General features: G+C 48.9%; 2 protein-coding genes across 4 annotated transcripts in view; both read right to left on the bottom strand.

Annotated features, from left to right (window-relative positions):
* NNMT (nicotinamide N-methyltransferase) overlaps positions 1 to 10,738 on the bottom strand; it is a 54,167-nt gene extending 43,429 nt beyond the window's left edge. Inside the window, exon 1 of one of the 2 annotated variants that reach the window (XM_008020943.3) lies at positions 7,104 to 10,738. The gene's annotated coding sequence lies outside the window, so the exon portion shown is untranslated. Of the gene's footprint in view, positions 1 to 4,396; positions 4,662 to 7,103 lie in introns of those variants that run through there. The other variant, XM_073021197.1, reaches the window with a different exon arrangement.
* Positions 10,739 to 14,376: 3,638 nt separating this feature from the next.
* The window catches only part of ZBTB16 (zinc finger and BTB domain containing 16), a 196,701-nt gene continuing 185,671 nt past the window's right edge, over positions 14,377 to 25,406 (bottom strand). For both annotated transcript variants that reach the window (XM_008020947.3, XM_038005165.2), the window contains 2 exons: positions 22,636 to 22,803; positions 14,377 to 20,034 (listed from right to left, as the gene is read on the bottom strand). In XM_008020947.3, coding sequence (XP_008019138.2) covers positions 19,805 to 20,034; positions 22,636 to 22,803 — 398 coding nt within the window. In that variant the 3' untranslated portion in view covers positions 14,377 to 19,804. The remainder of the gene's footprint in view (positions 20,035 to 22,635; positions 22,804 to 25,406) is intronic.

The raw sequence follows: 25,406 nt of genomic DNA, 5'->3' as shown, positions 1-25,406 counted from the left end.
CCAGAAATTTTAAATTTTTTTCTTAAACATTTTTGGACCAAAGAAGAAACCAAAAAAATTGAAAACTATCTAGAATTTTTTAAACTCTACACATAAGAATCTATAGGACACAAAGGATAGGAAAATCTATGACTTTAATTACTTATATTAATAACAGAAGATAATTAATACATGAATTAAGCATCTAAATCAAGAAGTTAAAAAAAGAATAACAAGTACATTTAAATAACATGAAATGACAAAATTAATAAAAATAAAAGCTAACACTAGTAAATGAATAAAGTAATGAGTACAGAAGCCAGATGGTAGTGCTGGAGGTGAGAGGGTGCTGAGGAAGTGCAGGCAGAAAATGCAGACAACACCTCTGAAAGCTTGGCTGTGAAAGGGAAGAAAGACAAGGCAGTAGCTAAAAGTGGATGAGCCTCTGATAGAGAAACACTAAATACTTTGACAGTGGAGGAAAGGCAGGACAGATGCCAATACAAGTCAAATTTATAAGGGATAAGTAGGAAACTGAGAGTTCACAGCTGTAAATGGTGTTTTTCCTGAAAATAATGAATAGGGCGGTGCAGCTGTTTGAGATTCGGACAAAAACCCTATGGAAAACAGAAGGCAAAAACTAGGGAAATACAGAAATATTAGGGATTGTTGAGGGCCCAGATAACCTGACAGGAATTCAATCTGCCCAGAAGTTGGATTTTCTGCAGTGTGCTGAGACGTCTCGGTGCAGAAGAGAAGACATTGGATTGAGGTAAGGTTGAGATTTTTCTGGCAAGGAGAACAGAAGTTAAATGGGCAGGAAAGAAGAGAAAGCCTTCACTGCATTTATCCAAAATACATTCATTAAGCAGACATTATGTAAGATAATAGGTTGATGTATAAGAGCACAGAGTCTGGAGCTAAACTGCCTAGATTCAAAATCTGGCTCTAACACTTACAAAAATGTGTCCATGGATTAGTTGTTTAGTCTCGTTTTGCCCCAGCTTTTTTTTTTAAATGTGTGAAAACATAAGGATACTAATCTACCTCTTAGAGTTGGTGAAAGGATTAAATGAATGAATTCAAATTTAAAAATCAGAATAGAAATTTTTCTTCTGGCCATGACAGAGTAACAGTTACTGGAATTGCCTTTCACCATAAACAACTACAAAACTGGACAAAACTGGACAAAACCTATGACACAGCTGCTTTCAGATTCCCAGGTAGACCACGCCCACAAATTCTGATTCAGGAGGTCTAAGGCAGGGAACCAGCTGTTTCAGTATATATATGTGTATATATATATTTTTAAGACGGAGTTTCGCTCTGTGGCCCAGGCTGGAGTGCAGTAGCCGGATCTCAGCTCCCTGCAAGCTCTGCCTCCCAGGTTCACGCCATTCTCCTGCCTCAGCCTCCCGAGTAGCTGGGACTACAGGTGCCTGCCACCTCGCCTGGCTAGTTTTTTGTATTTTTTTTTTAGTAGAGACGGGGTTTCACCGGGTTAGCCAGGATGGTCTCGATCTCCTGACCTTGTGATCCGCCCGTCTTGGCCTCCCAAAGTGCTGGGATTACAGGCTTGAGCCACCGCACCCAGCCTGTTTCAGTATATTTTTAAACAGTCATAAGCTTGGTTGCATGGCTGGTTTGGGAACCATAGTAAGTCCCATGTATGGAGGCTTACCCTCTCCTAACAAGCTCCAGAGGATGCAAGATAAAGAGGGAACTTTGTGAACAAGTGGGAGGACTGTACCGATGTTCTGCCTCGCTGGGAGAGGCTGGAAAAGTGACTAAAACAAGAGGTACAATTAGCTCATCTGTGAAGTTTCCTTCAGCTGTCACACGAGGGACCCTGTAAGAGGAAACAAGGCCACTGTTGATCTTGTAGCTCCCAAGTGTCTCAGAAAGGTCAGCGATGTCACCAGTCCACTGGCCTAAAGCTGGGTTAACCAGATGACTCTGCTCCGTAAGGTCTCTTCAGATCATTTCCTCCTTTCACTCCTGCTACCCAGCCCCATTTCAGGCCCTCATCATCTCATAACTGAATAGTTAATAATAATCACCCCTTTCTACAACAAGTTAACAGTATGGAGAAAACAAAACTTAAGAGGAATAACAAATTGATACAGTATATGGGTATGATTTTGCTCCTAATTCAAATAAATCAACTTTAAAAAGTTATTTCTGAAGCCATCAGGAACATCTGAATACAGACTGAGTGAGGATACTGAGGAATCATTCCTAATTTTGGAAAGATATAAATGGTACTGAGGTTAAATGAGAAAAATTCATTTTGAAAAATGCATGAACTGGAGCATGTCGTGATGAAACAACATGATGTCTGGGATTTTCTTTAAAACATTTCAACAGAAACAAAAGAAAGAAAAAAGAAATGAAAGACAGAAAAGGAACAAAAGACAGAAGAATAGATGAAGCAAGTGTGGCAAAATCTGGACAATGTTGAATCTGGGTGATGGGTATTATGTGGGGTTCATCATATTATTCTATTTTTATGTATATTTGAAATATACATAATTCATTTAAAATATTAAAATATTGTTAACAGAGAAATAAAACAGTGTCTGGCATCCAATGACTATTATGTAGGTATTGATATTCGTAGTCATAACAATTGTGTGGCGAGCACAGTTCCTAATGCCAAGGATATGGTGGCAGACAAGGCCCTGGCTCTCACAGGGTCCACATACGGGGGACTAGGACATGATGTGACAAGTAAAAAAACAAAGAAGATCATATCAAACAGTGTAAATGCTAGGAAAAACAAACTTTATTTTTATTTATTTATTTATTTATTTGAGATGGAGTCTCGCTCTCTTGCCCAGACTGCAGTGGCATGATCTTGGTGAACTGCAACTTCTGCTATCTAGGTTGAAGCGATTCTCCTGCCCCAGCCTCCTGAGTAGCTGGGATTACAGGTGTGCACCACCATGCCCTGCTCATTTTTGTATTTTTAGTAGAGATGGGGTTTCATCATGTTGGCCATGTTGGTCTTGAACTCCTGACCTCATTTGATTTGCCTGCCTTGGCCTCTGAAAGTGCTGGGATTATAGGTGTGAGCCACCGTGCCCAGCTGAGAACAAACTTTAGATGGGATGATGTCTCAGTCTATTTTCTGTTGTTATAATTAATATCATTTTTCAAAGAATAAAAGTTTATTCAGCTCATGGTTTTGGAAGCTAGGAAGTCCAAGGACATGGCACCAGCGTCTGGTGTGGGCCTTTATGCTGTGTCATCACATGGTAAAAGAATTGCATGGCAAGACAGAGCAAGCAAGCCAGAGAGAGCTTGTTTTCCTAACAAAGCCACTATCAAGGCAAGAAACCTACTCCCATGATAATATTAATCCATTCATGAAGGCAGAGGAATTAAGTTTCCAACACATAAACTTCTGGGGGACACATTCAAACCACAGCAGATGGTCAGGTAAGACCCCACTGAGAGGCAATATTTGAGCTGAGACCCAAATTATATGTGAAGGAGGCAGCCATGCAAAGATATGGGGTGGGATTGGGGGTAGGGGGCAAGGAGCTCTTGGCAGTGGGAACAGCACATGCAAAGGCCTGCCCTGTTCTGGAAACAAATGAATCAGAGTGAGGCTGGGTATAGAGGAGGGAAAAGAGTGGAAGAAGATGGTCAGAAGAAGATAGACAGTGGCAAGTTTATTTAGAGCCTTTGCTGGCAGCAAGAAGAGAAAGATGGCTAGTTAGAAAGAGCCCTGTGATAGGCATGAATAAAACATTTAGGAAAACTCTTGTCTGCAACAACTTAAAAGGTAAACTAAGTCAAGTATATACTAAGTCTCTAGTTCTAAGGGAAACAGCAAGGTGGGGTGGGGGACGTAATATTAGTACGTGTTGATTGCTCCTCAGTGTTTGTAGCAAGATATTACTATGAAGAGATGCGTTCAGGTAATAACTGACAATTTCCCAAGAAGAAATGAATGTAAGTAGGAGGAATCAAAAAAATTTGGGTTTTCTTGGATATAGGAAACCTAACTGCTTCTAGACTCTAAATTACAGGAATGAAACTGGAAAAGGCTTCAAGCATTAAAGGCTCACTATTAAAAATTATCTTACAAAGAGAGTACTGTGATAAACATCAGATTAAAGGTGTTACTTTTCCCACCCAAGCTGACTTTCAGATGACCCCAAAGTAGCCACCAGGAAGCTGACAAGGAGACTTGGAGGTGCGGAAGAAAAAATAATAATAATAACAGATTGGACAACTAAGTCGAGGAAAGAACTTTAACCGTGGTTAATGGATTACTGGCATAAGAAATCGATCGGAAGCAAACACAGCCAAAGGCTATTTTTGGAGAAACTGAATTGCCAAAAGTCCATGAACCTGGCCTGATAATGTCTTTGACTCTCAAAGCTAAAAACCACACTCAGTCTCCCACCTTGCACAAGCAGGAATTGGGCTGGTCCTGAAAGCCACGCTGTCCCAAGGCAGACTCGACCCCAGGACTCACTTCAAATGTGGCCAGGGAACAGTTAAGGCATAATCTCCCAGAGGTACACCCTAAAAGCAACAGAAATAGATGAGACATCAGGGTGGGGGAGAATGTAACTAGATAAGGGAAGAGCGTCAAGGAACCTTTCAGAGATTGTCTAATATCCAGAGCTCCAGCAGGAGATGATGGGGTGAGCCAATGAGACTGAGAAGCAGCAGCCAGCGAGGGAGGGGAAACCAGAAGTGTTTCCAAAAGGAGCAAGTCAGTTATGTAGAAAGCTGTTGGGAGATCAAGGAAGATAAAGCCAGCTGTGATATTGTGAAATATATATTTGGTCTTCGTCCCTGTCTCTTGGCGTACAACTCCTAAAATCCTTGAAAGCTTCAAAGTGATTTTATGCTGAAAGTGCCTTTTCATATGTGAATGAGTTTACTGGGGGTTGGCAGCCCATAAGCAGCTTCAGGATGGGGGCTGGTTGCTGGAAAGACCAAGGCAGGATTAGAGGGTTGGCACTTTCACCCCCACCCCGCAACATCCAGGAAGGGGAGAGGGGCCGAAGGTTGAGTTGATCTCCAATGGCCAGTAACTTCATCAATCATGCCTACAAAATGAAGCTTCCATAAGAAGCCAAAAGGACAGGGTTCAGAGAGCTTCCAGATAGCTGCATCCCTGGAAGTTCCTGGAGAGTGGCACACCCAGGGAGGGCATGGAAGTGCCAAGTCCCTTCCATACCTCGCCCAACATACCTCTTCAACTGTATCCTTTGTAATATCCTTTACAGTAAATAGGTAAATGTGGATGTTTCCCTGAGTTCAGTGAACTACTCTAGCATATTAATCAAACCCAGTGAGGAGGTTGTGGGAACACAACCGGTCATCAGAAGCACAGGTCAAACAGCCTGGAGCTTGCGATTGGCATTGGACGTGGGAAGCACTTTTGTGGGACTGAACCCTTAACCTGTGGGATCTGATGCTATCTCCAGGTAGGTAGCGTTGGAACTGAATTAACTTAGAGGGCACCCAGCTGGTGTCAGCTGCTGGAGGAGTGCTTGCTTCGTGTGTGGGGAGAAGCCCCCTACATTAGGTGTCAGAAGCTGTGTGTGACTATGTTGTGAGAGGGTAGCAGGAAGAAACTGAGTTTGTTAATCCTATATTTTCAGACCAGCAAAGAAGCCATTGCATTTTGCATGGTGGAACCACTAACGAACTTGAAAAGACAATTTTAAAGGAATAACAGAGATAAAACTCCAATTGGAAATTGTTGTAAGAAAAAGGAAGGAAGACAGGGTCTGCAGACAGCTCCCTAGAATTTTGCTCTTCCAAAGAAGAGAGCAATATGGGTGGAAGCTAAAGGGGGATGTGCGCTCAAGGAAAGGTTTGCTAAAATGGGAGGTGTTCTATGCTGATATGAATAATCAGGAAGAGAGGGGTAAACGGATGTAGCAAAGAGACGACAAGCACAGGAGTGAAGAGCTTGGAAAGACTGAGAGGATATGATCCAGAGCGCAACAGGAGTAGCTGACTTTAAGAGGAGGACGGACACATAGTCCATTAGAAATAGGAAGCCCACGTCACTCTGGGTCTCATTTGATCAGACTTGTCAGTGGCTGGGATGAAAGACGGGCCCTGTCTCCCGAAGGCAGGCAGAGAACCATGCAGGAAAGCATGACATGGGAGACCCATGCTGCTGCCTGTGAACCAGATGAGCTAATGTTATGCTGTTCTTGGTGTAACCAAAATGGAGGTTCAGTCGCTTGCCACTTATAGAGTTCAACAAGAGGTCTGGTATAAAGACACTGATTTCATTCCAAAGTTTAGCTTACGGGAGGAAGTCCAGGCTTCTGCATTGAAGGCTAGCACTTCACTTTTGGGGCAGAAAGTCGGGGCTTTTAAAGGGGGACTTGCTATGTACGGCGTACAGGGGAGGGAGTGAGTAGGTGTGGGGTCTACATGGTTTGTGCGTTATCTACCAGGTGGCTGGGCTGGTGCCATCATGGGCAGAGCTAGGTGACAAAGTGGCCATGATCTTGAGATACTCTTCAGGTGGGAAAGAGTTTTGTAGTGGGCACACTTCAGGTTGTAAATTCAGGTTGTAAATTGACTGCTGTCTCTCGGCGCCAGCTCCTGGTAGGAGAGAGTTGGGCTCTGGAGCTGCTAAGTAAGCACACAATCAGATAAGTTTGCCCAGCAGGGAGTGTGTGGTAAAGGGAAGGTCAAGGTTATAATCATTTCTAAAGAGCTAAGTAGGAAGCAGGGAACAGGAGAAAGGAGAAAAGAGAAAAGAAAATAATCATAATTGTAAAAAATTAACTTTTTTTCTCTTAGAAACATGGGGGTAGTCAGTTTCATTGGTGCTTGTTTTCTTTTGCCATCCTTAAGACTTCAGAGAAATCTAATTTAAACGTCCCAGGCTGGTCTCAGCTGTGCCAGAGAATTCAGGAAAAGAATTCAGCTGGTCTCAGCTGTAGAGAATTGAGGAAAAGGTCAAGTACCCATGCTTGGGATGGCGGTGAAGGAGGAATGGTAATCGGCAGATTTCCGAGAGTAAGGTATCCCTCAAGCTGAGCTGGTGGGGGCCAGTGTCCCCATCTCCCCTGCCATTTGTGACCCCTTCTTCCCAAATGGGGAGTTACTAGGGAAGATCTTTCCCTTACCTCGTCCATCAGGGGAGCCGTCATGATGCACTTCCTCTTTCTCTCCAGCTCGTGTCACTAGAAGCTCACTCTAAGCTGAAGACCACACTGATCGGCGTGGAGGGGAACACAGAGTGAAATCTGCTGCTTTAAAAAGCGCTGACAGGTGATAGGAAGCCAGGGGATGTGTTTCTCTGAGGATCTTGATAGTTGGCTCTATAGTACAGTCCTAGAATCCTAGAAGTTTCGGGTTGGAGGGGTTTTCCAAACCATTTAGTTGCATCCATTTGAGATGGCTGGAGGCGCCCAGAGGCAAGGAGAGTGACAAGATGGCCTAAGATCACTTCCAATCAAATCATCTGTGGACTCAGAGTCCAGAGGTTGGCTGGTCAACCGGTTCTTAGAGCCGGAAGTGGGGTGTGGAGGGTTTAGGACAGGCGCCAGGCTCACTCACTGCATTAAAAGGGCAGTTCAACAGAAAACCAAACACTGCATGTTCTCACTTATAAGTGGGAGCTGAACAATGAGAACACATGGACACGTGGAGGGGAACAACACACACTAGGGCCTGTGTTGGTTAGGGGGTGAAAGGGAGAGCATCAGGAAGAATAACGAACGCTGGGCTTAATAACTAGGTGATGGGATGATCTGTGCAGCAAATCACCATGGCACATGTTTGCCTGTGTAACAAACCTGCACATCCTGCACGTGTACCCTTGAACTTAAAAGCTGAAGACAAAAAAATTAAAATAAAAAAAATTTTTTAAAGGCAGTTGGATTTAAAGGCAGGCGCTGACTTCAGCCACCCTCCATTATGGGTTTTTAGGTTCTTGGAAGGTTCAGGACCTCAGGAAGTAAGAGTTTGTCCCACTGCGCTGCAGCCTCTTACGCTCACGTCCCAGGGTCTCAGTGACCCAGCCCTAGGGGCACTCTGGGCTCCTTCTGCAAACCCTTCCAGGACTGCTTGCTTCTTTCCCAGTCACAAAGCTTTCCAGGAGCTGAATTCCAGCTGAGTTTGATCTTACCTCAATACAAGAGGAGGCCTCGCCTATCCCTGGGGTTGGGGCTGACTGACAACAGCTTCCCATTCAGCTTTTTAGGGATGGGAGGAGTTGGCTTTGATATGGCCAGCTGGTGGACAGGAGAAGAACAGTCCAGAAAGAAATACTGAGTCTGGAGGACTTCTGGAAAGGCCCAGCTGAACACCGCCCCCCAACCCCGAGTAGTTTAAAGCGTTTCTTCTCTGGCACAAATCTGGACCACATTCCCTCCTTACTTAGCCCTACCCTGACCTGGGATAGCAGGGGACCCAAAGGAACCAAGGCAGCTTGTTTGTTTGTTTGTTTGTTTGTTTTGAGACGGAGTTTCGCTCTTGTTGCCTAGGCTGGAATGCAATGGCACCATCTCGGCTCACTGCAACCTCTGCCTGCCGGGTTCAAGCGATTGTCCTGCCTCAGCCTCCGGAGTAGCTGGGATTACAGGCATGCACCACCACGCCCGACTAATTCATTTTATTTTTGTTTTTAGTAGAGATGGGGTTTCTCCATGTTGGTTAGGCTGGTCTCAAACTCCCGACTTCAGGTGATCCACCCGCCTCGGCCTCCCAAAGTGCTGGATTAAAGGTGTGAGCCATCGCGCGTGGCGGAAATAAAAGGCAGGCTTTTTGTTTTGTTTTGCTTTGTTTTTTTGAGACCGAGTCTCGCTCTGTCGCCCAGGCTGGAGTGCAGTGGCGCCATCTCGGCTCACTGCAAGCTCCGCCTCCCAGGTTCACGCCATTCTCCTGCCTCAGCCTCTGGAGTAGCTGGGACTACAGGCGCCGGCCCCCACGCCCGGCTAATTTTTTTTTTTGTTTTTTTTTTTGTTTGTTTGTTTGTTTTTGGTATTTTCAGTAGAGACGGGGTTTCACTGCGTTAGCCAGGACTGTCTTGATCTCCTGACCTCGTGATCCGCCCGCCTCGGCCTCCCAAAGTGCTGGGATTACAGGCGTGAGCCACCGCGCCCGGCCCCAAGGCAGCTTTTAAAGGGATGTGCAACCCCAGTTGCTTTCTGGGCGGCCTTAGCAGCAGAAGCACCTGCAGTCAGTGCCCACTAGGTGGAGACAGAGTCCCGGAGATGCCGGCAGCAGCCTCACTCGCTCCGGAACGCCAGGCTCCTGGGTCCAGGCTCCGCGGGCTCCTGTTCTAGAAATAAATGTCCAGGACCCCAGCTCCCCTTGCAGACCAGCTAGAGTCTGTCCCCACTGATAACTCACGTTTATAGCGTCATGGTGTTTAGAAGGTTGGTTCACATCGTTCCTCTAGTCGGCTGCACACTCGTCCTGAGGATGGGTGGGCCAGGTATTGCTGACCCCAGTCTTATGGTTGAGGAAGTGGGGCCGTCGGGAGCCTTTGAGATGCAATGAAGGTCACACGGTGCACAGCAGAGCTGGCCTCAAACCCAGGTCCCCTCGACTGAATCCCAGATTCGACCACATCTCAGCCGCCCCTCTTCCTCTGGGGTGCACCGCATGGCAGCCACCAGGCTATTTGGCATCAGAGTAGAGCCTGGATGCTTGGTTCCTTGGGTCTGCATGCTGCACCCTGATGGGGCCCATCTGGTCTTCAGAGAGCTGCTGTGCCCCAAGGCCAAGGCCCAGCTCTGCCTCAGGGGATTTGAGGGCACTCAGAGATGCAGGCAAGGACAGCGCTGTGTTTATGGGCACTTCCGTACCCCAGAATGGGAGAACCGGCGGGGCTTGACCACACGGGAGTCGTCTCCCCAGACATCCCTGGGTGTGTGAGGGCTAGGGGGAAGTGGGGACTGGCGTCGAAGGTCTGACTTAGACCTGCTTGGTAAAGGCTGAGAATGAAGGAAAGCCTGTATTCCCAAAGTTGCCAGCAAATTCTGGACAAGCAGGTGAATGAGGCAGAAGAGCTGAGAGCAAAAGAGCAGTTTCAGTTCCACTTAGGGAATGCTTCCTTTCTTGTGGCAAGGGGTAGAAGCTATGGGAACACACAACAGAATCTGTCAAACCTGGCTGACTGGGGGCAAGTGGGGTGGCCATCTCCTCGATGGACAGCATGGCTGAGACACCGCCTACCAGCTATGGAGTCACAGCCTCAGTTTGCCCATCTGTAAAATGAGGCCAGCGCTTGGCACCTCATCCCACAAGTGAAGGCTGAACGGCAGCATTCTGAGTGTGCTGTGAATAGCAGATCCCTCTGCTTGGTGAGCTGTTGTGTGTTATGTGCTCCCACTCTGTCACAGAGTCAGAATAAGAGGAGCCCCGTTGGGTCCCGGAGTAGGTATGGCTGAAGCCAATGATTTCTCATGTCGTCTGGCCCTGGAGACTCAGTCAGGGTGGTGGGTAATGGGCCCTGTGCCAGGCTGCATCTCTGCACCCCGCCTCCCTAGGAAGACATGAGGGAACGGGTGCAGCCAGCCGGTGTACAGTTGGGAGCGGCTGAACGCAGCGTGGCTTTGCTATTAATGTAGTCAGTAAATAAATAAAGGAGGGCTTAAGCTTAGTGTACAGCAATCAGTTTAGAACTACAGGGTAATTAGCGCTGCAGGGGGCCGCAGGGCTGCAGAGTCAGGTTTAAATGAGCTAGTTCACTTTCACTGAGGCACCCCCTGGGGAGCAGAAAACGCAGCCTGGAGAGGAACCTGCCCTCCTGCCAGCCCACGAGTGGAAGTGGGGATGGCGGCGGGGCTGGGCCTGAAACCACACAGAGAGCTGGGGGATGGACCTGCCCCCATGGGCCAAGGACCAGGTGTCTACATGTGCACCCCTTCACCCCCTTTCCTGCCCCACATCCTGCCCAGCAACACCCAGGCAGCTCCCAACTAGGAAGTGCCACTGCCCTGTTGCCTCCTGCTCCTTCTTCCGGCATGTGGCAGACACGGGTCAGTCAGGTGGTCTATGCATCGACATGAGCACAGGTGTGGGGAGGCAGGAGTCCCCCACTGGGCCTCTGCCGCGTGTGTACACGTGTCCTGGGGAGGGGCCCGAGTGGGCATGTGATGTTCCTCCATCCCTGCTTTCACTCGCCCCTGACAACTGCAACATGCGCCCTGGAGTGCTAATTACCTCTCTGTTTCCCTCCGTCTCCCTCTCCTTCTTCAGCCATTTATACCACAAAGATTTACCAGGTGCCTATCATGTGCCAGGCAGCGTGAGGCTCTGGGAACACAAAGATAGACAGCACACAGTTCCTGACCTCAAGGAACTGACAGTCTGGTCGTGGTGACAGTGAAGGAAATAGGTGACTAAATGGTGCTATAGAGACTCTGCCCAATTCAGCTTCTGGGGTCCAGGGAAGGTTTCCTGAGAGAAGGTCTGAGCTGAAAAGTGAATAAGGAGAAGTTGAGAGAGCCAGACAGAAGCGGGGTGTGTGTTCGTGCAGCTCTCAGAAGAGGAAACGGCACGCGCACAGGCCCACAGGGGAATGGAGCTCGGTGCGGCCCAGAACACCCGTGGTCCCATCGGCTGAAGCAGAGTAGGGGTTGGCCGAGGGGCTCAAGAGTGATCCTGAGATGCAGTTGGGGTACTGAGCAGGGGCTCTGTCACGGAGGGTGTCTTGGAACTTTGTTAAGGAGTTTGAATTCCATCCTCAGAGTACTGAGGAGTCACCGGGGACTCTCATCCAGGGAGCGACATGATACTATTTGCATTTTTGGAAAATCGCTCTGGGCAGCAAGCAAGGCAGAGGATGGAAGCGAGAGAGAGGGCCTGGGCCGAGGCAGAGCACTGAGGTCAATCATCTTCAGATCCCCAGTCCCCTCCCTTCCTGGTGCCAGGGCAGTGAGGGGCTCCCACGTGGGAAGGCCTGGCCGTGCTGAGTGGAGGGAGGCAGCCTTGGCCTTGGCTTCCCTTATGCCTCTTCTCATGGGCTGCAACTTGCTCGAGTCTTCAGCAAGCCTCTGCTGGCACCGGGCCTCCACTCTCCACCTTGGGCAGGAGAGGAGTTCCTCAGAGCCACTGGGAGGAGAGCTGCTAAGGCTGACATGACCCAAACGCCTCCTTGAACGCAGCCAAGACGACGAGGCATGCAGGGAGCTCCTGCTTAAGGTCCCTGGAGAACACCCTACAGCCCCACGGTGGCATCTTCCCAGCCCCTGCCTCGGTGCCTGTCCCCTCTTCTGACCCCAGCAATGTGCCCTCCTGGCGACTGTGTTCTGGAGGAGGCTGCCCACAATTGCCAGGGCTGGGGCAGAGGGCAGCGGTGGCCAGGGCTGGCAGGGGGCGGCAGTGGGGCCGCCTGCCTCGGGCAGGGAGGAGAGGGGTTGAGTCAGGCCACGGAGGGAGCATTCTCAGGCTGGCCTGGCCAGGGCCCCTTTCTCTCCATGAGATCATATCTGGGTCAAAGAGCATGTAAAGCTGGCAGAGCCGGCGGTCACACAAAGCCCATTCAGCCCAGCCCCTATTCACTCACCTCCTCTCCCCAGCGCCCGCGCCGCCGCGACCCCAGCACAGCGCCTAAGCCCCAGCTTTGATGTCCAAGAACAGAAAACGGCGATTAAATGTTGTTTTAAAGAGGGAGTGCTCACTGCCCTCCCATCTGTCAAGAGAAAGCTGAGGCCTGAGGGAGGAGAGGGAAGCTGGGGGAGGGGCGAGGAGGCGTGTGTGTGTGTGTGTGTGTGTGTGTGTGTGTGTGTGTGTCGGGGAGTTGGAGCAGAGTGTAGGGGTGAGGAAATAGGCAGGGGCCCAAGAAAAGCTGGGATCAGGATGGCTTGGGGGAATGGAAGCAACAGCTCAAAATCAAAACATAGAATTTTGGTTAAGGACTGGTTTCTCAGATGAGAAATATGTGGGACAGAGAAACAAAAGCAAAAAGAAAGGAGAAAAGACAACAGATGAGGAAGAGAGGAGTAGAAAGGAGAAAAAAGACTGGGAGAGAGGAAAAAAGTGAGGGGCAGGAGGGATGAAGAAAGCAGAGCAGGCGGCAAAGAGGGAGGGGAGAAAGCAAAGACAGAGAAGCAACTTTTAAGGGCTGGAGGCCTCCGGGTTGCACCTGTTCCTCCTCTTGGGACGATTGTCTGGGGGTAAGGGTAGCTCCAGGTGGTTCTCTGCTCAGCAACCCCAGGGTCGGACAGACCCCGGCCTTGGGACCAGGAGAATAGAGCTGAAAGGTAACCCTCCCAGTGCCACCCCTGGCAGGCCAGGCCTTGTTTGGTTCCCCAGGCGGGTGGTGGTGACGCATGGGGTGATGACTCCCCACAACTCCTGGTGATGCTGGAGGCCAGGCCTGACGCTTGGCATGGGTTTACCACACCGGCGGGACCCAGCACAAGAATCATGGCTGTGTCCCCTAGGTCTTGTGAGGAGAGGGGTTATTTTGGTCAGAGACAGACAGTGAGGACAGCCTCAGGCAGAGGTGCTGAAGCACCATGTCTAGGATTGAGTGACTTTGGTTTTACAGCTACAGATAGGGCGATGCTTCCATCCCTGATAAGAGGAACAGGGGAGAGGGCCAGAGAAGAGGGCTTGGCCCAGACACAGGGAGATGAGACAGGGAGGGATCATACCCATCGAGTGTTGCGGAAATCCTTTATTCTGTCCATGACAATGCAGCGCTTGCACGGCCGCCTCCCACCCATCCCGTCCCCTGCACAAGGCCACCTGCTCCAATCTCCTTTCTTAACAGCTCTTGGCTGCTACAGACGCAGGCAGGGACCTTTGATGGTGTGGAAGCTTCTTGTTGAGAAATTTCTGAAGCTTGCTTAGCTGCTAAGGAGTCAGTTGAAAATGTCTCTCTAAAGACTAAGACGGGAGACTCCTGCTTTGGGAGCTCTGGAATAAAGGACCCTGACCTGGTGTCAGGAGAGGTGGATGGAGTTCTGACTGCTGCTCACCAGCCGTGCAATCCTGAGCAAGTTATCCTAACAGAGCAACGGACTCCGACTCAGCGGCTTGCTAGCATGGCAGCCCCAGGGCGGCCAGGGTTTGTCTGTCTCGTCCCCTGCTGTAGTTCCCAGTGCCGACAACAGTAGCTGGTACACGGTGGTCTTGCTGAATCAGTGGACGAGTGCCTACCTAGCACCCTGTACCAAGGATCATACGATAGTCATGTATTTAACAATTTTTTTAAGTAAAAAGTATTAGGAGAATGTTATTCGGTGCGTATGTACCTTGTAAATGTGGCATAAAAGTGACACATAGATAAGGCTAAATATGTGTAATACAGAACTTTCTTTTTCCCAGTCCCCACACAGAAATCTTAATTCCTCTACCGTGTTCCCCACACAAGAAAAGGCAAAAAGAAAAAAGAAAAAAAAAACCAAGTACTTCAATAAAAAGGTGGGACGCTTCAAGCGAGAGACAACTGAATTAACTTTATTCTCTTCTAACTGCAGATTCAAGGTATACAACTGAACATTGCTATTTTTCTTATGAGACTTATAAATAAAAATACAAAAAATGTTCACTACAAAAAAATCTACTGTTAGTAGGATGTAAAAAATATTCTCTTTGCTATAGAAGGCACAAACTTCACTTAGTGACACATGGAGAGAGAAAAAAACCTGCAGCAGTAAATTCATTTTTTCTTATTTTTTTTCCTTTTTTTTTTTTTAAATCTTGTCAGAAACACTGAAATTACAAAGAAACGCGTCAATCTACACGAAACGAAGGCAGATGCGGAAAGCTGCAACCAGGACTGCACAACTTCGAGTGAAACTGCTTCAGAACTAGAACAGATAAGGAGCGGCAAGCACAACTCGGGGAAGTGGGCTGGGGAGGGGCAGCAGGAGGCAGGAGAGAGGGAGAGAGAATGGAGCCGACAGAAATGAGAGGGGGAGCTGGAGGGAGGAGGGAAGGGTGGGAGGGGCAGACGGAGAGGGCAAGGGTGAGAGGTGGGGAGGAGAGGAAGAGAAAGAGATTGATTTGTACAAAAAAGTAACCAGTAAAATTGAAGAAACAAAATTGGGCAACCTCCTAAAATTAGGCTAAGAGGAGGTGCTGAGGTAGACATTAACTAGAACATCGATGAATTAAAAACACTATTATGTAATACAGAGCAATCCGACTGGCACTTGTGCTGTCACGACATAAGACAAGCCACGAAAACAAACAAATAACAAAACAAAACATAATACCCAAACCAAAAGGCTTAGTTTTGCTTGGTCCAGCAGGGCAGCAGGGCCCTCAGTGCTATAATTTACATACATATATATATATATTTATCTTTATTTATATGGGTCGGATGTCATGGTGCACCACCACGGTTTCTTAACCTTACGAAGATCATGCATAACACTATGTGAACAAATCCTATGATACACACCAGGAGGCTGGTACCCTGTCTGCGAAGTGGGATGCCAAGGGCCCAGGGAGGCCGCAGCTGCTGGCTAACCGGCCTGCAGGGCCTGCACCCCTTTTTCTCCCCGCCTTTTTCCCCCGACCCAACCTCTCTGGTTTGTCCTGCGCCCCTCTCCTGGCCATCTCTGCCTTTTTCCTCTCCCCATCCGTCCCACCGCATAGGGTGAGTCTCGCTTTTCGTCCTCCCACTGAAATATCTAGGTAAGTGCCACCATTACAGCCAAGTCGGCAGAGGCTCCAGAAAGGAGGAGGTAAGATGGGAGGGGGAAAGATGACCACAGGATGGGCCTAGGAAAAGTGAATGGACAAGAGTCTAATCTTCTGCTTTTCTGTCTCACATCCTGGTGCGCCCCCAGTTTTCACCCTAGCTCGGCTTGCCGGGAAACAGGCCCCAAAACTACCCCGACCCTGCCACCCTTCATGGACAGAGTCGAAAGGCTGCCCCACCTCTGCTCACTCCTCTATAAGGAGGTAAGCTCAGTGGCCCTCTTCTGTCCACAGCAGTTGTACCAATAGCATCCAGAAAGGTACCATACACTTGTGAAAAATTGCAGCAGTTTTGTTTCTTTTTTTCTCAACATGGAAAAACTGTTCAGGCACAAAGATTAAACAAGCCCGCGTTGCACCCCTTGGATTGTACTGAATCACTGGGTCCCCCAGCCTCCCTACCCACCCCTGCACCCCAGATCTGCCTTCCCCATATTCATGGCCTCCTCCTCCAAAGCAGCCCAAAGCAGCAATGATATTTACTATTTTATATCAATCTCTTGCTATATATATATATCTATATATCTATATATTTGTCTATCCTATATATACATAGGATTTTAATGCTTTGAATGAGTGAAGGAGTGAACAGGGAAAGAGCACGTGAGTGAGGTGTAAATGTCACCAAATGCATTAAGGGACACACTTGTAGGAGCTGGACACGGGAAAGGGACTATTAGCCAACGTGGCCTTGCCAGGCTGGAGAAGTTTTTCACTGTGCTGGATAAGGCAGTAGCAAGCAGGGTTGCCAGCAGTGCCACAGCTAAAGGCAGCCAGGCGGCCGAAGGAGTCAGACGGCGCCAAGAGGAGGGGAGGACAGATATTCAGATCCCACCTGGTGAGAGACCTCCCTCTACCCTCCTCCTCTCCCCTCAACTCCAGACACATATAAAGTCTCCAGACAGCCTCTCAGCTTGCCCCCGGCCACTAGGCCTTGCAACATTAGAACTGTTCTGTCGTTGTGGGTAGGAAGTTGGAGAAGAGGCATGTTAGACTCTATTCAGGTGTCTTCACGGGGAGAGGAGGGTACAGCAAATTCAGAGGTGTCCCCCAACAGTAGCCCTCAGAAACCACCCTCCTCTGAGCTCTCCCCCTACCTCCCTACTGGGGTCTGCAGGGCCCATCGGGTTGGGTGGGGCATCCGGGTGCTGATTTAGTACCATCCAATGCTGCAACACCAGATTACGACAATACTGCATGATTTAACACACAACCACACACACAAAGCACACACGCACACGCACACACATGTACAAAGGGATATTTTGGTGGTGGTGGACTTTTTTTTGTCTTTTGTCTTCCTATTCACATTACAAAAGGAAAGGGCAAGGTTCTGCAGAACTGACGAAGGAACTAACAGATACTACAAAAATATTACAATTTGTAAAGATTAGCTCAACCCTCTCAGCTTTTATGAATGGAGGGGGGAGGGGCCCAGGCTGAGTGGGAAGGGCAAGGGAGTGAGGGGGTAAGCTAGTTCTATGGAATAGTTTGATTTTTTCTCTTCCTTCCCCACCAATGTTGAATGACATCTTGCTGTTAAAAATACTGTTTTCTGGGATTTACAGATCCCCTGAGGGCCAGCCAGTCCCTGCTTCTTCCCAGACCAGAGGAGGAAGCCATAGTGCATACTGATTTCTTACAGACGGCCCCTCCCCCAAATGATTTCACCCTTTTCACATTATAAACATGACAACTGTTCTAGTCACATATTTCAAGTTTAACTTCTTTTCCTTTCCAAAACACTAAGTCGTTATTACAGTTGCAAAATAGCATCCTCCCTACTTCATCATCCCTAATCAACAGTCTAGTGACACCGTCCTCCCAATTTGCATCCTCCCAACACACAATTTTAAGGCCTTCAGATTTGGTGGATGAGATTGAAGGGGAGGACAGGAGGGCTGGGGCCGAGGGACAGGGAGGTCGTCACAGCAGCACCCATCCCTCCGGCTTCCCTACATTCCTCGTGATCCTTCTCCCCAAAACCGCTTCCCTAAACCACTTTGTAAAACCTAAGATCAAAACGCAGCCACAACTTTCTCGGCGAGAGAAAGGAAAGAAAAAATAACAATAAAAAACTCTTACACATAAAGCATGAGATGAAACGGAGGGTCCGTCCCAAAGCAAACACGAATATTGCAAATGTGCTTTCCAAAATTCAGGAGGGTCGGGGGAGGTTGGGGAAAAGAGGGAGGAAGAGCAGCAGAGTGGGAGGCGGGAAAGGAACAAAAGAACAACTGGACAAACATAAGAGGTAGCTTTTAGAAAAACAACACCCCCACCCCAACACAACAAAACAAAGGCTGGATCCCGCCCCCCTCCCCAAAGACCAGCCATGAAAATAGACCAATCCTGGCAATGAGAATGCACACAGAGGTGAGACCACACAGTTGCAAGGATCCAAACACAGGCCCTCAAACCTCAATGGCCCAGCAACTTGTAAGAAAGGTGGGATTCTCTCCAGAGTGTTTTAGGCTGAACGGATGGTGGCCACAGGTGACTTCGTGCACCGGCGGAGCCGATAGTGACTCCCTAGTGCCCTTTGGGGACCATGGGACCCCAATGCAACATCCCCTCCCCACCTACATTTTTTGCCCTCCCCGGCCCTCACATTCAGATCCTGAGTATCAACTCCTCCTGCACAGTTCCTTCCAGCTGGGAGGCTGGTCTCCAGGGGCACGGGGAGGGTCTTGGCCAGCTGAAGTCTATAAAAACAACTATTAATTTACACAAGAAACAGAAAAGAACACCCTCCCCATTCCTCCAAGCCCCAACCAAAAAAAGAGATACAGAGGTTAAAAAAGCTCATGAGGTCACAAAAAACTGAGGTAATTCAAGTACAATGTGCTAACAGGAGACACAGAAAAGAAGCAAAACATAACACAAGGCCAAAGCGCTTTCAACTCCTCCTCCTCCTGCTGCTCCTCCTCCTGCTGCTGCTCCTCCTCCTGCTGCTCCTCCTCCTCTCCACTGTGGACCGAGGGGCGCTGTGAGTCAGGAATTCTGTGCGACTCTCTCTGGACCTGGCTTTTCTTGCTGAGCTCACTACATCTGGGGTCCCCAGTGTGACTCAACAACTTTCTCCCTTGCCCAGCTTCCCTCACCCCACGGGCTGGGTGTCCTCTTCCCCAGGTGTAGGACCCCTCTAGAGAAAGACATCCACAACCTTCCCTTGGAACATCAGCCCTTTCATGGATTCCTTCTCCTGGGACTGAAGTAGGGTCACATAGGGACTGTGGTTTGTTTGGTAAAATATTAGGTATTTAGTTGTGATGCTTTTCCATTTTGGAAGCAGCGCAGCAGGAATCTTGCTCACGATGGGCCTGGACTAGGGTGGGGTATTGGATTTGTTTTGTGTTATCAGAAGGCTGGGGGAAGGAGGGGCTCTGAAGTCAGAGGCAGCTGTCCCACTAGGGAACTGGAGAAGGATGGAGACACCGCCAGGTCCCTGAGGGGCTGAGACTCCCCTGGGACTTAGAGAACAGGAGTCAAGGGGAGGCTGGGAACAAAGAGCTGGGGGAGGGGCAGGGGTCCAAAGGCTCTCAGAGACCACCAGGGGACACCCAGATGTGGCAAAGCAGAGGAAAGCAGCAGGTGGGCTGAGTGGTGGGAAGAGAAACAGAGCCCTTCCTCTCCCCAGTCGGCCGCCAGCAAACTAGAGCTGCCATTTTGAGCAGCTAGTGACCCAGCCCAGCCCCACTGGCAGGGGAGCACCGTTCTGGTTCCCCTCCTCCCTGCCTTCATCTTCTGGAGGTCTTGCGGGAGCAAGGCCGGCAGAGACTGTGTGGCTCTGATCAGAGGACCTCTCACCTGCTTTCTAGCCTCCGTTTCTGGACACATAAAGGAAGATCTGGGTGAAGGGAGGAGAAAAATGTGCCACCATTTGAGTGAACAAAATACCCCACCCCATCCCAGAAAATCAGGCAAACCTCCAGCCAGGAGAGGAGGGTGGAGGCCCCCAGAGGAGGGGCAGTGGCTTGGCATCCAGGTCATCTGGAGCCCAGAGAGAATCCAAGGCCAAAAAGCTATCAGGTTTCCTTTTCCTTCTCTTTTTTGTTTTTTCTTTTCCTTTTTTATTTTTCATAGTCCTTCCTTCATCTTGCTCCAACTCTTCTTTCCTGGCTCCCCGCTCGGCTCCACCACCGCGGGCCTCCCTTCACACGTAGCACAGGTAGAGGTACGTCTTCTCTATCCTCCAGTCGGGCGGGATCTCCTCGGGCTTGTGGCCCTTCATGTGCTTCTGCATGGAGGAGAGGCTGGGGCAGTACTCCGTGCAGATGGTGCACTGGTAGGGCGAGGCGCCGTTGTGCGTTCTCAGGTGCTTGATCATGGCCGAGTAGTCCCGGGAGCGCTGGTGGCACAGCTTACACTCAAAGGGCTTCTCACCTGAGGGCGGAGGGACAGGGCAGGAGAAAGTGAGGATAGACAGAGGGTGGTGAGGGCACCATGTCACCCTCAGGCGTGCCAGGGAAGCTGGGTTCCTCCTGCTGGGCTTGTTCCAACAGAACTTTCTGGGACAATGAAGGTACCACCCAAGACAGCAGCCACCAGTCACACATGGCTATGAATGAGGCTGGTGTGACTGAAGCGCTACAGTTTTCTGATTTTATTTCATTGTAACTAATTTAAATAGCTACATGTAGCTAGTTGACTACTGGATTGCCCAGTTCCTTGTCTTACTATTCTTAACTCCCAAGGCCACGGTCTTTTCCCTTTCTAATTAAGAAAATGGGTGTCTAGAAAGAGAAAGGCGCCAAGGTCCTCAGGAATGGCTCTTCAAGCCACCGTTCCATCCAGGGAGCAGAGACCTTTCAGGGCTACAGATGGTGGGGAGCAGGGGTGGGGGAAATTGAGGGAACCCAGTCCTTCAAATATGCTGCACCTGGGAACCTCTATCCAGCTAAAGCCTTTTTTTTTTTTTTTTTTTGAGATGGAGTCTCACTGTGTTGCCCAGGCTGGAATTGCAGTGGTATGATCTCAGCTCACTGCAACCTCTGCCTCCTGGGTTCAAGTGATTCTCCTGCCTCAGCCTCCCAAGTAGCTGGGCTCACAGGTGCTGCCACCATGCCTGGCTAATTTTTGTGTTTTTAGTAGAGACAGGGTTTCACCATGTTGGCTGGGCTGGGCTTGAACTCCTGACTTCAAGTGATCTGCCTGCCTTGGCCTCCCAAAGTCCTGGGATTATATGAGCCACCGCACCCGGCCTATCCTGCTAAAACTGCTAAGACCTTGCCCTGGACCCTGTCTCCCTCCTGAGGCTGGAATTGGGGCTGGGGTGGGATGGGAAGGATAAAGAACCTGGAAGTACACAGCCACACCCTAGCCTTCTACACCCCAACTTTCCTTCCATAGAGTCCCCTAGAGCTGAGCAGAGGATGTGAGGGAACCTTGTTTCAATACAGTAATTAACTGGCCAGCCATCTCGCTATCAATACTCCTCCGTGCACAGGCCCCAGCAAATAATGAAGTAATGAACAGCCAAAGTGATCTAACCATCGACCAGCTATTTACAATAGTCACTGCCAATACAGTTAATGATCCACCTGCCAGGTCACATCCCCGACAAGGGGCTAAGGAAACCCCAGGGCTCTGGGAAATCCTCTGGGTCACTATAGTTGTCAGCAATGGACACCCAACCCTGTCCTTGGGGGCTCAAACTGGGGCACGAAAACTGAGCTCTGACAACACGTAGCTCTGCTTACTGCTCCTTCTGTCCACCCTTCCCCTCCAAAGGCAAGGTACTCTCCTCTAAGCCAGCAGGACCTGCCTGAAGCCACCTCTCCCCCTTCCTCTGGACAGGACAGCTGTCCCCCCTGATCAGAGGGGGTGTCTTTGTTTTCCATGTTCCACCACCTCTTACCCTCTGTAAATCAGCCTTCCCCACAACCAGCAATGTGCTGGTGGTAAATGTTTAACAACTGGCTTTCTAAAAAGCCCTGGTTTGTAGCATCTGCTGATTGCTATGATGTGAATACTCCTACCAGGGCCAATTTTAAGCAACTAAGGTGATGTCGCTAAACTTGAAGTGGTGAAGAAATGTGAAAAATTAGCTTTCACAAGCAAGCTCCAAGACTCCACTGCCCCCAACCTTGGACACTGTGGAAGACCCTTCACTTCTTTTGTCTTCTGACCTCAGGGAAAGCAGTGGCCCACATTTCTTTTTCCAATACAAAAAATAATGTGGCCGGGCACGGTGGCTCATGCCTGTAATCCCAGCACTTTGGAGGCTGAGACGGGTGAATCACTTGAGGTCAGGAGTTCGAGACCAGACTGACCAACATGGCAAACCCGTCTCTACTAAAAAAAAAAATATAAAATTAGCCGGGCATGGTGGCACACGCCTGTAATCCCAGGTAATCGGGAGGCTGAGGCAGGAGAATTGCTTGAACCCAGGAGGCAGAGATTGCAGTGAGCTGAGATCATGCCATTGCACTCCAGCCTGGGCAACAAGAGCGAAACTCCATCTAAAAAAAAAAAAATGTGAAGGCACTCTGAAATGGTAAAACATCGTATGCATACAGGGATTATTAAATATATCTGCTCTTCTAATCTCAGAACCAAACACAATCTAACTTTACAATTTCCCAACTTCCATAATAACCTAATTCAAAGCATCCTAATTCTTACTGTAACCCTTGAGTAACATGAAATTACCCCTAACCTTCACTTCCAGCTAATTGGACCAACTTACCCCTAATTCAGGACTCATACACAGACATCATTTTGCATGTCACCTCTGAACTATTGGTATAGCTGCCTGGAGAGCTGGTGGGGGCTCATTGGAAAGTGTGCTGGGATTGATTAGTAATGTCTGCCTTGGCCTTGACTGGTGGCCCTCAGGCCACCATACCAGCCCTTAATAGAACCTCTTCTACTTTTTGATTCAGCCTGGGATCATCCTCACTTAGGCTTCTCCAGGAAACCATCTGCTTCCCACCTCCACCCAGGTCCCAGAGCCAGCTCAGACCCCTCCCTGGCCTTCAGTACCTGTGTGCACCCTATAGTGCGTCTCCAGCTGATGCTTGAGGCTGAACTTCTTGCCACAGCCATTGCACTCATAGGGTTTCTCACCCGTGTGGATGCGTTTGTGGCTCTTGAGTGTGCTCTCATCCCGGAAGCAGCTGCCACAGAACTCACACTCGTAGGGGTGGTCGCCTGTGGAGACAAGCGGCTGGATCAGGCATTTGCCTCTCCTTGCCCCCTCTTCAGGGGACAGTAGGGCACATTCAGGGCATGAGAAGGATGAGACGGCCTGTATTCACCACGTCCAAAGATAACTTAGGGATCCACGGCCACACCTCCATTGAATAAACAAGCAACACCTGTGTTCACACATGTCCATACTTTACTGTGGCCCCATGATCATCTGCGGGGCAAGGGCCAGTCCTGGGAAAAGAGAGCCCATTTGGTTCAGGGATGGACAGCAGTCCCCAGAAAGCAAGCCTTCGTGTGGATACATGAGACCTCACCATCTTGCTTCTCAGATGACCTCTTCTTCCCTTCCTTTAGGTTAAGAGTGAAAGTCACTCTAGCCTGACTCCTCAACCTTCAAAGAAATCTCTCCAATTCTGGGAACTTCACATTGTTCCCCAAATACCTTCTACAGTCCCCAATTTCCTTCCTCCACAGTCTCACATAGCTGTTTCCTCTGTTCGACTTCTTCTTTTCTCCCTGGTGAACTCCTAATCATCCTTCAAAGCCCAGCTCATATGATACCCCTGTGTGGATGCTTCCCTTTGGTTCTCCAGGCAGAATGAATCACACTTTCCTCTGTGTCCCCAAAAAGAAGAAATGCCCAGAATTTTGTTCTATTATTAGTGTGGTATAATTTTTATGGCACTTTCGCATTAAAATGGCCCACATTTCCTGAGCACTCAGATGTGTGATGTGATCGCATAAGGTGATCATGGCAACAACCTTAAAGAAAGATATTATTCTCATTTTATAGTTGAGAAAAAGTGAGATGCTTGGAGATGCTTCAACATCATCCCTGAGGTGAAATAGCAAGTAAAGAGCTGAGCTGGGATTCAGGTTTGGGTCTGGCTCTAGAGTCAGGGTACCATATACTTGTCAGCTTGCTGACACTGTGCTGTATCTACTGGCTTGCCCACCCTACCTCCAGCATGGAAGCACCACCAGGATAAGAAGCGAGCCTCACCCATCCTTGTAGCCTCAGTGCATCACACAGGAAGGATCCAGAACAGATTCAGGAAATGGTGGGTCCATGAAACTTGGAGAGAACTGCCTTTTCTTTTTTGAGGATCCCACTCTGAAATCTCCAGAGCATGAGAGGTTGGGGTGTGGAGAATAACCATCTTGCCTTTCATACCCAAAGTGGGGGACTTGGGGGATGAAAGGTGAGGACTCCAGCTACTTATTTATTATAGGAGTGAAGGCACAGACAATAAAGATAGATTGATCACCCCAGACTTTGTTCATGAATATTTAAATATCGCTGATTCGTCTTGTCACTGTAATTACAATTTCTCTGGGCTGCATCTCCAACAACCACAGTTTATGGTAAAGAATGGCCCACTGTATTTCACTTGTCCCTCTGCAGATGTGCAGGGCTGCCAACCGTGTAATGTCCTCTGCATTTCATACATTTTCTTCAGCTGCTGAAGGTTTAAGTCATCCACAATGACCTACGTTTTTTCATTATCCCCATGTCAAACTGCGCTCGTGCCTGGGCATAAATTGTCCTTCTCGTTATAGACTCGCATGCCTGTGCCTTCACTTCCTTTTTAAAATGATATTTTACTCTCTCCTCTCTCTCCCCTCCTCGGGCCACTAACCAAAGCTCCCCCCTCCCAAAGCTAGGCCCCTGTACCCACATAAATTCTCATCTCTTCTGATGGCTCTGAGGGGTTTTTAGTAAGGCTCTGTGGGGAGCGGATGCTGGGGTCTGATCAGTGACTTTCTCATGGGTGAAAGATTTGCAAGAAGCACCCATGCCATGTGAGGGGCACTTCCATCAAGTAATCAGATGGAAGAAGCTCAAAGAGTGGCATCGTGCCTCGACACCAGTTCACCCCAATCTATGGGGTGCTGCACTGGCTCAGAGGCTCAGCCAGTGAGTCCCTCACCTGCAGATCTGGGGATGGGCCAAGGCCTGGGGTTCTCAAAATTGCTACCTGCCCATCCTCACTGTCAGAGCCATGGGACTTCCTGGCCCCCAGTCCCATCAAACTCAAGGGGAGTGGAGGCCCGTGCAAACCCTGGTACTAATTAGTTGTGTGTCTAACACAGTAAGGGCCAGTCTGTGTGCGTGCGCCTGAACCCACTCTTTCTGTGTGTCTGCACTCATAGTCCCGTCTGGTCTGACATCCAACTCCCCCTCCTTACTGAATCGGCAACGATTACGACTTTAATCAAAGATTCAGTATCCTCATTAAGGTATAAATAAATAAATAAAGGCAAGGCCACGTGAGACTTCAGCCGGAGCCGGTAATTAAAACGTACATCAGCAGTCGCCCAGCTGGGGGGAAGGCAGCGGTGGGGGGGCGGGGGGCAGCTGCCTGTGCCTTTCACCTCCAGAGAGGTCCCTAACAATTTAAAAAACAAGGGGTGAAGACAGAGGAGTTTGTTTGATCCAATTTTTATGAATTTAATTATGAAGTGGAGCACATGTTAAATGAGTTTAAATAGGAAATCTCCTGAGTCTGCCCAGGGAAAAGAATAAAAAGAATTTAGAAGGAAAAATAACAACAAAAAAATAAAGAGAAAGAAAGAAAAAGAAAAGTCACCAACACACACGT

The sequence above is a fragment of the Chlorocebus sabaeus genome, chromosome 1 (assembly GCF_047675955.1).
Source record: "Chlorocebus sabaeus isolate Y175 chromosome 1, mChlSab1.0.hap1, whole genome shotgun sequence".
NCBI classification, from domain to species: domain Eukaryota; kingdom Metazoa; phylum Chordata; class Mammalia; order Primates; family Cercopithecidae; genus Chlorocebus; species Chlorocebus sabaeus.
This window is presented reverse-complemented; position numbering and strand designations above follow the sequence as displayed.